The 15834-nt window shown below is 44.2% G+C and overlaps 1 protein-coding gene across 1 annotated transcript in view; it reads left to right on the forward strand.

Moving 5' to 3' along the window:
• Positions 1–14647, forward strand: part of IL17RD (interleukin 17 receptor D) — a 71632-nt gene extending 56985 nt beyond the window's left edge. Inside the window, exons 6-13 of the mRNA XM_075574837.1 lie at positions 1524–1568; positions 1665–1816; positions 3256–3321; positions 4273–4327; positions 4922–5032; positions 5971–6155; positions 9429–10353; positions 11341–14647. Coding sequence (XP_075430952.1) covers positions 1524–1568; positions 1665–1816; positions 3256–3321; positions 4273–4327; positions 4922–5032; positions 5971–6155; positions 9429–10353; positions 11341–11447 — 1646 coding nt within the window. The 3' untranslated portion in view covers positions 11448–14647. The remainder of the gene's footprint in view (positions 1–1523; positions 1569–1664; positions 1817–3255; positions 3322–4272; positions 4328–4921; positions 5033–5970; positions 6156–9428; positions 10354–11340) is intronic.
• The last annotated feature ends 1187 nt before the right edge of the window (positions 14648–15834 follow it).

Raw genomic sequence — 15834 nt, forward strand, 5'->3', positions numbered from 1 at the left:
GCTAACGAATACATACTCGTTGTGTATTTCCATGCTAACGAATACCGTACTCGTTGTGTATTTCCATACTAACGAATACATACTCTTTGTGTATTTCCATGCTAACGAATACATACTCATTGTGTATTTCCATGCTAACGAATACATACTCGTTGTGTATTTCCATGCTAACGAATACATACTCGTTGTGTATTTCCATGCTAACGAATACATACTCGTTGTGTATTTCCATGCTAACGAATACATACTCGTTGTGTATTTCCATGCTAACGAATACATACTCGTTGTGTATTTCCATGCTAACGAATACATACTCGTTGTGTATTTCCATGCTAACGAATACATACTCGTTGTGTATTTCCATACTAACGAATACATACTCGTTGTGTATTTCCATGCTAACGAATACATACTCGTTGTGTATTTCCATGCTAACGAATACATACTCTTTGTGTATTTCCATGCTAACGAATACATACTCGTTGTGTATTTCCATGCTAACGAATACATACTCCTTGTGTATTTCCATGCTAACGAATACATACTCATTGTGTATTTCCATGCTAACGAATACATACTCTTTGTGTATTTCCATGCTAACGAATACATACTCGTTGTGTATTTCCATGCTAACGAATACCGTACTCGTTGTGTATTTCCATACTAACGAATACATACTCTTTGTGTATTTCCATGCTAACGAATACATACTCGTTGTGTATTTCCATGCTAACGAGTACATACTCGTGTATTTCCATGCTAACGAATACATACTCGTTGTGTATTTCCATGCTAACGAATACATACTCATTGTGTATTTCCATGCTAACGAATACCGTACTCGTTGTGTATTTCCATACTAACGAATACATACTCGTTGTGTATTTCCATGCTAACGAATACATACTCGTTGTGTATTTCCATGCTAACGAATACATACTCATTGTGTATTTCCATGCTAACGAATACATACTCATTGTGTATTTACATACTAACAAATACCATACTCGTTGTGTATTTCCATGCTAACGAATACATACTCATTGTGTATTTCCATGCTAACGAATACATACTCGTTGTGTATTTCCATGCTAACGAATACATACTCGTTGTGTATTTCCATGCTAACGAATACATACTCGTTGTGTATTTCCCATGCTAACGAATACATACTCTTTGTGTATTTCCATACTAACGAATACCATACTCGTTGTGTATTTCCATGCTAACGAACACATACTCATTGTGAATTTCCATGCTAACGAATACATACTCGTTGTGTATTTCCCATGCTAACGAATACATACTCTTTGTGTATTTCCATACTAACGAATACCGTACTCGTTGTGTATTTCCATGCTAACGAATACATACTCATTGTGTATTTCCATGCTAACGAATACATACTCGTTGTGTATTTCCATGCTAACGAATACATACTCATTGTGTATTTCCATGCTAACGAATACATACTCTTTGTGTATTTCCATGCTAACGAATACATACTCGTTGTGTATTTCCAGCATGTGAGGCATTGCTGCAGCCTGACAATTTAACCTGCCGGCCATGTAAGTATTCCTCCTGCGTCCTGCACACTGTAACCCAACCTCTCGTTCCGGGAGCGAGGACAGGAACTAATCTCCTCCTCTTCCCATCCTGTGCAGACTGGAAGCCAAAGAGCGTGAACGTCACGCAGAAAGGCGCCAACCTGCAGGTGTCGTTTGACCATGCGCCACACAACTTCGGCTTCAACGCCTATTATGTCAACTACAAGATGAAGTATGAAGGCTCGTTTAAGCAGAAGATGTGCAGACAGGTGAGTTCCAGATGGGGAATATATATATTGTGTGGCCCAGGGGTGGTCAACCCCAGTCCTCAAAGGCTACCAACAGGGTAGGTTGTCAGGATATCTCTGCTTCAGCACAGGTGGCTCAGTCAAAGACTGAGCCTCCTATGCTGAAGCAGGGACTGATTGAGCCACCTATGCTGAGGCAGGGATATCCTTACCTGCTAGTGGCCCTTGAGGACTGGAGTTGGCCACCACAGTAGCAGGGAAATCTTCACAAGTCTTTCAGGTGGCACTTTCATTTAAGATGTCCTCTTGGCGCTTTAAGCTTCCAAAGGAGCCTTCTCCCTGCTACGCATTTCTGGCTCTTAACAGCACTGAAGTGGTTAAAAGGACAAGACAGATATTTTTGAGAGCGAACCTTGGCTACGGATGTCGGGAACACTGAAGTGGTGTCCCAGGGTTCCTGCCAAAGTTCAGACTCCAGACCTAATCATCACTTGCTCGCACGTGTTGGATCCTGCCGCTGTTTGCACAGTTACGTGCTCTAATGCATTACCAGGACCTCTTCCAATCTGCGCCAGCCTGAAAAGCACAGCGTCCCGGTTATCTCCCATGGGGGGGCTGGTGCGGGGATAACGGTGCATTCTTACTTTTGGCATAACAACACTCGGCCTGCTGAAAGCACAAAGCATTCGCTTCTCCCAGTGAAAGGCTCAGTACACACAGCATGGCCTCTGGAATGGCTTATTTTCCGTGGATCTGAGCCGTGGTGGTTACGCTCGTGCTTGGGAAAGGCTTGTATGGCAGGTGTAGCTGGCGCATGAACATGGCTGGGGCAGGGTGACCGGAAGGAGCGGATATTTTATCTTGATGGAGCGGGATTCTCCGCATTCTGGTGGCATCCCCTACCCGCCATTGTCGCCCGGCTGCTTGCACCCGGCCGGGCCTCCGTCACTGCGTACTTGCGCGCCCCATGCTGTACTAGGCTGAAAATCCAGCAGTGACATAGAGCAGCGGTGCGCAATCTGGGGGGCGTACCCCACAAAGGGGACCTGAGATATTTTTTTTGGGGGGCGCGGGCTGTTGCAGAGGCTCTGCGCTCGTCCCCTAGGCATTTAAATTAAATGCCGGGGGACCGCGCAAGGCCTGTGCAACCTCTACTTACCAAGGTTCAGCCGGCTTCAGAACGCGTGACCATGGTAACGCGGCATGTGACGTTACGGTTGCCATGGTGACGTCACACGACCTCGCGCTGCGAGTCACGGGACGTCACACGCCCTCGCCGCTTCACGAGGTAAGGGGAGGGGTCGCCCACCACCGGGGCGGAGGAAAGAAAGTTTGCGCGCCCCTGACTTAGAGTATTCAAGGAGGGGACACGTTTAATGGTTGTGCGGAATGGATGGGAATTAGATTACAAGTATCAATTTGTCACAATATGTGTAAGTATATTTTCTTTCTCACTTTAGGTACTGAACGCCGACTTTACAAACTGTGTTCTCCAGAACGTCTCTCCGGGGGATTATATCATTGAGGTAATATTTTTCATGTTGATTAAGTGTGTTTTTGTTTTTTTTACCCAGTAGGGCACGTACGATTTAGGCCCAGAATTGCTAAGCAATGCAAACCATTGACAGCTTGGCACCACTTATGAAATGTGGCCCGTAGTCTTTTAGAAGCTAAACTGGTTCCACCGCCCCTCCCCACCCCCCAGTGCTGACAATGGGAAGCCGTACACATCTGCCTGTGTGGACGTTTTCCTGTGACCCGCCTGCTATTGTGATACAGAAAATATACTGCCTTATTGAATCTGTGAGGAACACATGGTTCAAATTACCTTCTGAAGCCACCAGGGGGTGCTGCGACTCTTCTTGCTATGATAGGGCCAGGGAGATGGGGAATCCGTAGAGAAGAGTATGGATGTGTGAATTGCTGTGTGTCGTAGGGGGTTTCTCCTTATCAGTTGCTGGCCCTTTCTTCAATGCTTTGGCATTCATTTCCTGTAGGAGTACCTCCTATACAGGAACTAAGGCAGAGGTGGCCAACTCCAGTCCTCGAGGGCCACCAACAGGTCAGGTTTTCAGGATATCCCTGCTTCAGCACAGGTGGCTCAATCCACGGCTGTCGGTTGACTGTGCCACCTGTGCCACCTGTGCTGAAGCTGGGATAGCTTGAAAAGCTGACCTGTTGGTGGCCCTTGAAGACAGGCGTGGACACCCCAGAGCTATGGGAAGGGACAGTGGCAGCTTGAATTTGGAATCCCCACGGACAACAGCTCAATCCAAGTTCTGTGACGTAATACATCTCGGAGCCCTGACAAAGTGTTACAGAAGGGAAGCCTGCAGAATAATACCAAGATGGGAAGCAGACACAATGGGGCGGCTCACAGTGACGTTTTCTACGGTCAGATTTGTACTTTGTTAGACCCGTGGCTGACAAGGAGAGAACTGCAAATGCATAAAGGTTTTCCTTTTTTTTCTTGATAGCTTATTGATGATACCAACACAACAAGAAAATCCATGCACTATTCCTTAAAACCAGGTACGTATCCCTTCTCTTGCCTGACTTTTACGTGGAACGCAGTTCCTCCAAAGAATGTTTTAATCCGACATATGAACTGGAGGAGTTTCTTTTTCATGTTAATGTATTACTTGTAAATGGCGTGACTGTTTCGGGAGTTCACCAGAAGTGCAGAAAATCAGTGAAACATTAAATGTGCTTCTATTTAAATATAATGTCCAAAACAGCACAGATTTAAACAGAAGAGCATACACTTTTTTTTTTTTAAATGTCTTTTATTTATTTTTTGTTTGTTTACAAATAGATAACATGTTACAATTTTGATAAGAATATTTTTATTCCACGTTTGAAATTTCTGTATATGCAATGTTTTATTTGATATGGAGAAATTCAATAAAAAAATTGAAGTTGAAAAATATATATATGGCCAATATACATATACAATGTTGGTTTACTTGGTTAACGTTTTGCTGCCAGGAGAGCCTGTGCTGTTCTCAGGAACACTTAGTAGATGTGGTTTGAAAGAACAAGTTCATGAATAAACCATGAAAGCTAGAAGTGAAACCGGTGTAATAGCTTAAAGTGTGTACCTCATCTTTCTGTATTTCCTTGCAGTTCATTCACCTTGGGCAGGCCCGATAAGAGCCATCGCCATCACGGTCCCCCTCGTCATTATTTCCGCCTTCGCAACGCTTTTCACCGTTATGTGTCGGAAGAAGCAACAAGGTACGACTCGCTTTGCTTTGAAAATGGAAATCTTTGCTAAACTTTTCTGCCAGATATTGTGTTTGCGCGCAGTCACCGCAATGATTGAACCGAAGAGAAATGACAACGTGGCCTGAGGGAAAACTACAACACGAGGTAAAGGCCTGTAGTGTAATCCTCACCAGAAGACTATATGTTTAACTTGTGTAATGAGTAGAGCTCCATTTTATCCTCCTCGGACACCGCTGTTTAAAATGCTTATATCTGCTAAACAAAACATCATATTTAACAACAACAAAGATGTTGGAAAGCGCACAAGTAGATCTATTAAAGCGAGTGAAAATGTAAATACAAAATGGCCGCCGCAGTGCTCGTTATACTTCGGCTTGGGCTGGGGCCATGGTACTGCAGACCGTGCGTAGGCGTCTGCACGCTGAGCGAACAGACTGCCTTAAGGCAGTGTTCGCGTTCATGCGGCGTGCGGTCGCGTCTGTGTGGGAGGGGGCGCGCGTTGCGTGAGAAATCGGTGAAACTGATTTCTCAGTGCAACAGACAGGTCATGTGAGCGGTTCGCCCAATGAGGGCGAACCAGCTCCGCGACGTCACTGGCACGCCCCTGTACCATGGCCAAAAACCGCACCTGCTTCAAGTGGGTGACGTCATGGCCGCGTGCGCCTCCGCACGGGCAAAGGCGCTATGGACCTGCCCTTAGGCTGCTGTTTCAGCAACTAACATGAGGCCATAATTACTAAGTGTTGTTATTCCATAAAATAAGATCCTTAACAGGATAATGCAACCCAAAAGATTCTGAGCAGCGCAGACCTGCTGGGTACGGTGTAACATTCGTATGTTGCCATTGCTGATAGGATGAGAAATGAAAGTTTTGAAAGCTGTATTTTTCCAGTTACCCGTGCAAGAATGTGACTTTTCCTGACTTGCGTCATTTTCTGCCTCTCTAGAAAATATCTACTCGCATCTAGATGAGGAGAGCTCCGAGTCCTCCACCTACGCGGGAGGAATCCACGTGGAGAAACCCCGACCGCGTCCAAAAGTGTTTATTTGTTATTCCAGTAAAGATTGCCAAAAGCATGTCACCGTCATACAGTGCTTCGCTTATTTCCTGCAGGATTTCTGCGGGTGTGAAGTGAGTCCAGTTTATTTTTTTTATTAAAATAAAATAAGAAATAAATAACTTAAATAACTTAAGTAGTTATTAGAAGAAATGGTTATAAAGCATTGCATTTTCTTATAATTGAAGAATGCGGTTTCCTTTCCCGAAGATGCATTTCTAGGGTTAAATGGCGACGGTCATGGCTTTATTTTATCGGAATGAGTTGCCCCCGTGGGCATCTGGAAATGGTGAACTCGTGTTTGAATCTGCTCGCCTGGTAACCGTGAGCGCGGTCACTTGCTATCCCACGTTTGGTACCAGAGACGCAGGGAGATGGTCTTCCAGGCAGGGACTCGCTGCGCCTGCGTCTGCTTGTGTACCAGGCGGGGGACATTGCTAGCGCTGTGCAAGTTCTAATATAATGATCCCATCTTGCACAAAAAGCAGATGTTTGTGTGATGTGTTTATGAACCGCAAGCCCCACGAATGTCAAGCCAAAGACCTGTAGTTTGTAGAAATCAGTTGTGATTAAGTCCCTTATTTAAAAGCTTTGATGTAAGTGGGCAGTGGAGGCCAACTCGAGTTCTCAAGGGCCACCAACAGGTCAGGTTTTATGGCTATCCCTGCTTCAGCACAGGTGGCTCAGTCGTTGACTGAGCCACTGCTTGAGCCAGATATCCTGCAAACCTGACCTGTCGGTGGCCCTCAAGGACTGAAGTTGGGCATCCCCTGCAATAGGGTAATAGGTCTTTTTTTGGGGTGGGGGCAGTAGGAAAAAAACCCATCCCCGGGATGGAAGCGTGAAATAGAGAGGAGGCACTAAAACAGAGATTAGGGTGGGGTTGGTAAATTTGGGGCAAATTCTGATTCTACGAGTACTTTTCAGGAAATTTGACAAAAGCTTCCCATTGTATAAATACCATAAGTAAGGGGCAAAAAGGTTGTGTAGGAAAGGGAAGGTGGCAGACGGATGGACGCCTGTGAATTTTATATATGCAGAATGCAGATACTGTTGAATGAGACAAGTATGCCCCCTAGTGTCCGCCATTAGACACTACTTTTTGTTCCCCGTACATTTAATTCTTTATTTTTACATAACGCTAACCGTGTATGCAGCACTGTACATTTTGCAGGCACAGTGAGTCCCTGCTCCGCAGAGCTTACAATCTGTTTGATGCACAAGTGACCTGTTTTCAGGGTCGCTGCCTTCACTCACGGAGTCTCCTTCACCCCAACATTTTATTTTATCCTGACCTGGGAGATACACAAAGCAAACCCACAGATAGGTGCTCTTTGTATGTGTACCCACAGATAGGTGCTCTTTGTAAGTGTACTCACAGATAGGTGCTCTTTGTAAGTGTACTCACAGATAGGTGCTCTTTGTAAGTGTACTCACAGATAGGTGCTCTTTGTATGTGTACTCACAGATAGGTGCTCTTTGTAAGTGTACTCACAGATAGGTGCTCTTTGTAAGTGTACTCACAGATAGGTGCTCTTTGCAAGTGTACTCACAGATAGGTGCTCTTTGTAAGTGTACTCACAGATAGGTGCTCTTTGCAAGTGTACTCACAGATAGGTGCTCTTTGCAAGTGTACTCACAGATAGGTGCTCTTTGTAAGTGTACTCACAGATAGGTGCTCTTTGTAAGTGTACTCACAGATAGGTGCTCTTTGTAAGTGTACTCACAGATAGGTGCTCTTTGTAAGTGTACTCACAGATAGGTGCTCTTTGGAAGTGTACTCACAGATAGGTGCTCTTTGTAAGTGTACTCACAGATAGGTGCTCTTTGCAAGTGTACTCACAGATAGGTGCTCTTTGTAAGTGTACTCACAGATAGGTGCTCTTTGCAAGTGTACTCACAGATAGGTGCTCTTTGTAAGTGTACTCACAGATACATGTGTATCTTCTGGCAAGTCTAGATCTCTCCATGAAGCCCCCACTGATGGTTACTGATGACTTTTTCAATAAGCTAAAACTGTTGGTGTAACCCATTGTTTCCGGATAACCCAGGGGTTCTCCACTCCACTCCTCAAGCTCCCCCAACAGGTCAGGTTTTCAGAATATCCCTGCTTCAGCACAGGTGGCTCACAATCCCTGCTTCAGCGCAGGCAGCTCAATCTTTGACTGAGCCACTGATAGAGCCCCCCGTGCTGAAGCAGTGATATCCTTAAAACCTGACCTGTTGGGGGGGGGGGGGCTTGAGGACTGGAGTTGACCCCCCCTGGGTTAATCATTTGCCAGAGTGCCACGGACATTGACACTACTCCATAACAATTGTTACCTCCGCGTCCTAAAATGCTCATTACACAGACTGACTAACAGTCGTTCGTTTCCTAACCGCAGAGCGCATGTTACAGGTCAGTCCCACCGCCGGACCCTCTTTTCTATGACATAGGTGGGAAGCCGGGGGTCCCCAGAGCTGAGCCGCGTTCATTTCTGCTCCGTCACCCACCTGTTTCCGAGATATATAACCTGGAAACGCAGCGTGGGTACTTCCTGGTTATATAAATCCCTGCATCACGCCGGCCAATAGGAAGGTGCCACAAGATTTAACCTGCCATTTTGTTTCCCCAGGAAGGGCACGGTACAGCCCCTCCCTTCCTCAGTAATATCTAGGGAACGTGGTGGTCTCTGGCACTGAAAATAGTGCCGTTCAGCTGCAGCGACCCCCTGCTTCCCTCAGATGTAAAGTGAAAAGGGGGAATAAAATTATTTTTGAATACCGGATTGAAACAGGGTCTCCGGAGCTGAACCCCTTCATTTCAGCTCTGGGAACCCCCTGCTTCTGGAGATTACTTACCAACGAAAGGGGCTCCGGTATCTCTGCTTCTTAAAGCTCCGCGTCACGTAGGCCAATATGAAGCTGAACCTGATGGCGTCACGGCTTCCTATCGGCCCGCTGGACGCGGGAGCGCTGAACAGCGGCCTTTACGTGACCATAGCTAGCTCAGTGGAACTGCTGCCAGCACCCCCTACCGAGGTCTGTATCTCTGGGGGGAAAAAAGGGGTCCCTGGTGCTGAAATTAATGGGGTTCAGCTCCGGACACACCCTGCTTCAATCCTGTGTAAAAAAAAATTGAAAACAAAAGCGCTTTGGTTTCTTTCTTTAACACAGAAGCTTTTTGTGTGAAACTGTGTATTATCGAAGCCACAATCGGATAGTTGCAAAAGTGTAACCATGTTGTGCAGCATTTTATACGCTTGCGAAAATCCCTGATCGCCATGACGGCGGTGTAGGAATTATGCCATATTGGTGTCTTGCACGCATAGAAATGAAGGTTTCAAATGACCCGTTTCTTTTTGCAGGTTTCCCTGGATTTATGGGAGAATTTGAAGATTTGTAAAGATGGACAAAGGGAGTGGCTGAAACAGAAAATCAACGACTCCCAATACATCATTATCGTATGTTCGAAAGGAATGAAGCACTTTGTGGAGAAGAAGAAGCGGAAATACAAGGGGACAAACCCGGAGGCCGGGAAAGGGGAGCTCTTTGTGAGCGCCATGTCTTCCATAGCGGAGAAACTGAGCAAAACCGCCGACCATTCAGACGAGCTTGCAAAGTTCATCACCGTCTACTTCGATTACTCGTGCGATAGTGACATCCCTGGGGTTCTCGATGCTACTAAGAAATACAAGCTCATGGATCATCTTCCTCAGCTATACTTCCATCTGTACTCCAAGGAACTGAGTTTGCAGGACCCTGATCAATACCCATCAAATATCAGCAAGAGAAACTACTTCCGGAGCAAAGCTGGCCGTTCTCTATACGTTGCCATTTGTAATATGCACCAGTATATTGATCAGGAACCAGACTGGTTTGAGAAGCAACACGTTCCGTCCCACTCCCCAACCCTGCATTACCAAGAACCAGTCATGGAAAAGTTTGACTCTGGCTTAGTGTTAAATGACGTAACGGTCAAACAGCTGCCGGAGAGCGATTTTCCCACTAAAGCAGATGTGGTCGTGTCTGCGAACTGTCTTCCAGCTGTTCAGAACAAGAATGGAAGTGACGATGCAGAAGCCCAAGATTTATATAATGGTAGCTGTGTGCTTCACCCAGTCTTGCATTCTGTCAAAGCTGTCAATCAGCCTGACATGCCTCGGGATTCTGGGATCTATGACTCTTCTGTTCCTTCATCGGAGTTGTCATTACCTTTAATGGATGGACTATTGACGGACCAAGTAGAAACCTCTTCCATTGCAGAAAGTGTCTCTTCTTCATCAGGACTAGGTATGATACTGGAACTGCACTCCGCTTATCGTGGGCGGGTTTTTATCGCCTGGCTGCAAGGCGTTGCTATACAATGTTACAAACTTTGTTGGCAGCTTGAGGTTTAGTGTAATTTATGATGGTAAAGTGGTTTTTGTAATGAACTAGCATTGTAGCCATAATGCTGCCCAATGCTAGACCTGGAAATATCTGAAGAACAGAGAAGTCCCACACTGTATCTGTATGTTTGAGTCCATGAGGTTACTTTCATAACCACGTGAATAGTGTACCATACTGTATAAGTAGAATTGAACTTGGTATAGGAAGTATATTTGATATAGGTTACAGTTTAGTTGCAGGCATTAATTGTGCATACTATGATTGGGTGGTACATCCCAGAAGAATACATGTAGATTACATGAATGGGCTGAAAGGTTTACTTCCTTTTACATTTGTTGGGTATTCCCCTTTTTTAATGTTATTGGCAGGACAAACGGATGGAGGTTTTGAATCATAAGCTTTCAATAAATTCCTTGGTCAGAATATTGCTTTTTGGTGGGCTCTTCAACAAATGTTTATATATTGGCTTATTACAAGTTTAGTATTATTATGAGTCCACAAATAACACTATTGCCTGGTCTGGCTTTTAGCTGCTGATGGGGAAAGGGCTTAACAGGATGGAATAGAATCCTTTTATTTCAGTGATATCGGGTAGAATCCATGCGACTACAGTACTGCCAGTTTGGTGGAGCATCTCCTACTGATACAGCTGTCCCGCTATAGAGCTCGTATTATTCATGGACAGAGTTCAAACATCTCAACAAACCCCTTTGCCTTCATGAATATTGTAAATGGTCAGATAACTCTAATAAATTAGCTAATAGAGTACCTGATATTGGTGTTTATCACCAACACGGTACCTTTAAAAAGAAGAGCGATGAATCATACGTTTTAAGTGGTGCTATATTTGATTTTTGTATATATATATTTGTTTTGTTTTTTACCCAGGAGAAGAAGAGCCATCTGTCCCCAAATCTGTGGTCTACGGAGTATGTAAAGTCGAGCTGCATTGTCACCATCGTCCTGATGAGCTACAAGCAATAGCACCATTGTAGTGTACTTGCTATGGTTGATATGCATTGCCACTTTAACAGACGGGTTGTGTGAATAGAGCCGTGTCCCTGCAGACCCTGAACCTACTTGAAAAAACAACACTTTTCCTCCAAGCCTGGGACCTTTTAAGCCAGTAAAATGGACTTTTCTTTCCCTTAAAGTCGTGTTCAAGCTGATATTACGAATGAAAGGATAAATCTTACTAACCTCCACTGGGGAGACTCTATCTCTTCCGCAGGGGCAGTTGGGGGTATTTGCGGCCGAAAATGTCAGTTGACGCCTGTTGTTAGGCTTTACTTTCGAAAATGGTCCACATGGCAGATATAGAATTACCCCCTAGATCAGGGGGGGCTCAACTCCAGTCATCAAGACCCCCAACCCCCCCCCCCCCCTCCATCCCAACAGGTCAGGTTTTAAGGATATCCCAGCTTCAACACAAGTGGCTCAATCAGTAGCTCAATCAAAGACTGGGCCACTGATTGAGCCACCTGTGCTGAAGCAGGGACTGATTGGTACACCTATGCTGAAGCTGGGACCAATTTGAGCCAGCTGTGCTGAAGCAGGGATATCTGGGAAACCTGACTTATTGGGGGGGTCTTGAGGACTGGAGTTGAAAACCCCTGCCCTGGATGTTTAATGGAAGTGATATAATATTTCTTCGCGTTTCCCAGTTTCTACGTATTGTACACTCTACTAATGAACGTTCGATGTTTCTGAACCGTGTCAACAATGGGATCAGCGAGCTGCAGCCCACCTTCAAATAGAGATTATTCTGCTCTTCCAGGCGACAGTGGACCACTAACTTTTCTCATACGTCTAGATCTCAACATGTCACATAATTTTATCTGCGTGTTTTCAAATGTAATATAAATTGCAGTGTATTTTAGCAGAATGTGCTACTCCGATTGGCACAAACATTTCCAACACAACTTTGACATTTCTTTTTAAACATGGGAATGTTTTGTAAGATAGAATATTGCAACGACTACAGTAACATGTCGATTTACACTTTTTTCTCTTAATAAAAATGTGCAGAATAATTTATTAAGTGTGTACAATAGCAATCTTAGTTTGCTGCAAACACATTCTCCCGCTGTGCCAATCCACTATGAACTTGGTCACACAATCGGCTGAGGAAGTCGTTAAAATGCATTGTTTATAACGGAGTAATTAGAAGCTGTAAAGGGAACAATCACTGACATTTGTAGGCATTATTTTTTTGGTACCAAGATTTGCCTGGTACAAGGCAAGATCCACAAATCTCCGTGACATCCGGGATCAGAACGTGACGTTACCTGGAACAAGAACGGATGTTACGTTGCATCTCATTAGCATGGGCTGCATGGCACGCTATTGTACCATAACGCTGCGTTATCCACCAAAACACGTGACGCGAAGTACGTCTGAGCATTGCTCCGATCCAGACCCTGAAATAGTTTTTTTTAACTCAAGTTGAGGAGAGGAAAGTAATGCAGAAAAATAACGCTGTCCTTAAACCCAACTGCTTTTACTCCCACCCAGACCCTGAAATAGAGATGGGTGTAACGCCAAGTTTAGTTATGACCTTATGTAGCGTTAAGCCCCCCTAACCGTGTTAACCGTAACTGTCTTTAGTGGATGTGGGATTTTATGACGACGCCCTATTTGCGTATAAAAGATAACGTCATTTGCATGTCATTCTCATTAACAGCGGTTTATCGTTTTGCGCTATGCTCTTTATGGAGAAACGATGACCTCACATGTTATTCTCCTTGGAAAATAACTTCCCGTTAAGATTATGGGGCTTATTCTGTAAGGTGAGATAAGCCCAGATGACCTCCTATCGCGTGAAAAGTCCCATGGACTTTAATGAGGCTTTTCCTGCGAGATCACGTATTCTGCGCTTCTCACGCCTTACAGAATAAGGGCTGAAGGGTTTTTTCTGTTAACGTGATATTAATGCACTTGATGGAGCTTTGTGGATCTGGGCCAATGAGTCTAAATTTGTTTACCCCTCACAGTATTCACCCGTGAAACCCTCCCCAAGAATGAATATGTGGTAATACAATAATACAGTTAAAGAATGTTGTCAAAATACAAATGTTACATTATGAGTCCTGGATGCTTTTCAGATGCTGAAACTTTCATAACCATTAGCTTTTGTATCTTTGTTTCAGAAATTGGAACTAAACCATCAGTCATTAAAAAAAACAAAACGATAAGTTTGTCTGTCTTGCTCAGTACTGTTCAGATCCATGCAATACACCCGGTGAAACATACAGCAGGTACTTTATTACCGCGATGGGAAGCGGTAAATTGCTGCGTTCATTTCAGCTACTTCCTGGTTCCCATGAACCTTGCTGCATAGAGTAGCACCGGTACTTCCTGGTATTTAAATCCCTGCGTCACATGGGTCGATAAGAAGCCGGCTTCCTATTCGCTTACTTTTAAACCACTATTCTCTCCTACTTTTACATGTATAGGAATCAGGGGGTCTCCGGAGCTCAACTGTATTAATTTCCGTTTTCGGGACGCCCTGCTTCCCGAGATTCTCACTGGTGAAGGTGCCTCTTCAGGGGAAACAAAATGGAGCTTTAAATCTTCTGTTACATCTGCCAATAGAAAGCCTGGACACACATTGGAGCTTCCTATTGGCCCTTGTGGGGTGATTTAAACCTTCCTTCTCAGGGGACGTATCTCAAGAAGCAGGGGGTCTTCTTGGCTGAAATGAACGTGCTTCAGCTCTGGGGACCCCCTAAGACACAACCCATGTTTAATTCCGTGCCGAAATCTCCACCATCTTGATTAAAATTGGTAGGTGGGCAAAGCCAACCTCTTGTACAGATGTTAATACAGCGCAACGTACAATCTAGACAGGAGATGGTTAAAAGGGTGATATTTGCTTCCCTCTTTACTGCTAAATTGGCCACGGGATTTTAAGAATGGATAACCCCACACTGGGCATACGTGGCCGTTCAATCCGTTTGATAACTTTAAGGTTTGTTGTTCATGATTCTTTAACAGTTTTGTAAATGCTGTCGGTTTTTTTTTGTTGCAAACACTTATTTGAAAAGCGGTCGCTGTATTTTATGTTTTTTGTTTTGTTTTTACGTGTACATTTATTTCATAAATTAGATTGTATCTGATATTTCATTATTGAAACAATGTACTGTTTTATGGTACTTTTTTTTTAATGTACAATAAATAAAACTTCTTTCTTAAATGTGTCGTTGAAACTTTATTTTTTTCGTAAGAAGATAGTAGCGATCCATCCTGGGATCCTTAGCCTTTTAAATTGATTATTTTATATAGCTGGAACTAGGAGCCCCCCAGGTGAACCGTACTACGTTAAGCTCTGGGGGCTCCCAAGTCCTCTCCAGGTAAAACAATATAGCCGTTCAAATCTCACAGGATCCAGTAGCCAGTCTTCATTATGGTGGCCATGTTGGCGTTACCACCGGCAACTATTAAGTAAATATTTGGTAACCAGGGAGTCCCTGGCATTGAAAAGAGTGAGGTTTAGATCCAGGAAGCCCCATTGTACCAGCGATGTAAAATAAAAAGATATATTGAAGAGGAAATTTTATTTTTAATATAGAATTTGAAGCAGGGGGTCTCCAAGCCAGGACCCCATTAATGTTGGCACCGGGGACCCCTGCTTCCGGAGACACCCCTGTAGGGGGTGACAGTAGCCTCTCCGCTTGGTTAGCAGGGATCACGCAAGGGTGGCCCTGTGGGCCAATAGGAAGCTTTGATGTCATCAGGTTCAGCTTCCTATTGGCCGGCACACTTTAAACTTTGCCGATATTGCCGGCACCCCCTCTGGAGGTCTGTATCACGGAAAGCAGGGGGTCCACGGAGCTGAAATTAGTTGAGCTTTTGCTCTGTAGACCCCCCACTTCAAATCTATGTTGCTAAATAATACATTTTTTAAAAAGTCGCACGGATCACTCTTTTAAATGTTGCCGGGATTTCCTTTTTGTTATTAACCAAGTCTTCTCCCAAAACGGCTACAAACCATTCTATTCACACTGCCATCTTCGCAGTCTAAAAGCTACAACAAGGCCAACCTCTGCGTGTATTCAGTATTTATATTGTATTTTGATAGCAAGGCCAGATCATATCATTGTGTTAATGCACTGTTAGTCACAGGACAATGTACTAAGATTTTATTGTAATGTTCTTTTATGAGTCGTCAATTCAGTGCTAAAAACCTCTTTCAAACCTTCAAGAATTTGTTGTACGTATGAAGACTCCATACAGTACATTTGATGCATAATTGTGTTTGAAATACTTGACGCATGTTCCCTTATGTTGAATACCTGATTGATACAATTGAAGTAAAACCAAATTGGTGCATTTTTTTTAAATTTATACCTTGTGCTAGTAAATGGTAAATTATTGGTGTGA

The sequence above is a fragment of the Ascaphus truei genome, chromosome 17 (assembly GCF_040206685.1).
Source record: "Ascaphus truei isolate aAscTru1 chromosome 17, aAscTru1.hap1, whole genome shotgun sequence".
NCBI lineage: Eukaryota > Metazoa > Chordata > Amphibia > Anura > Ascaphidae > Ascaphus > Ascaphus truei.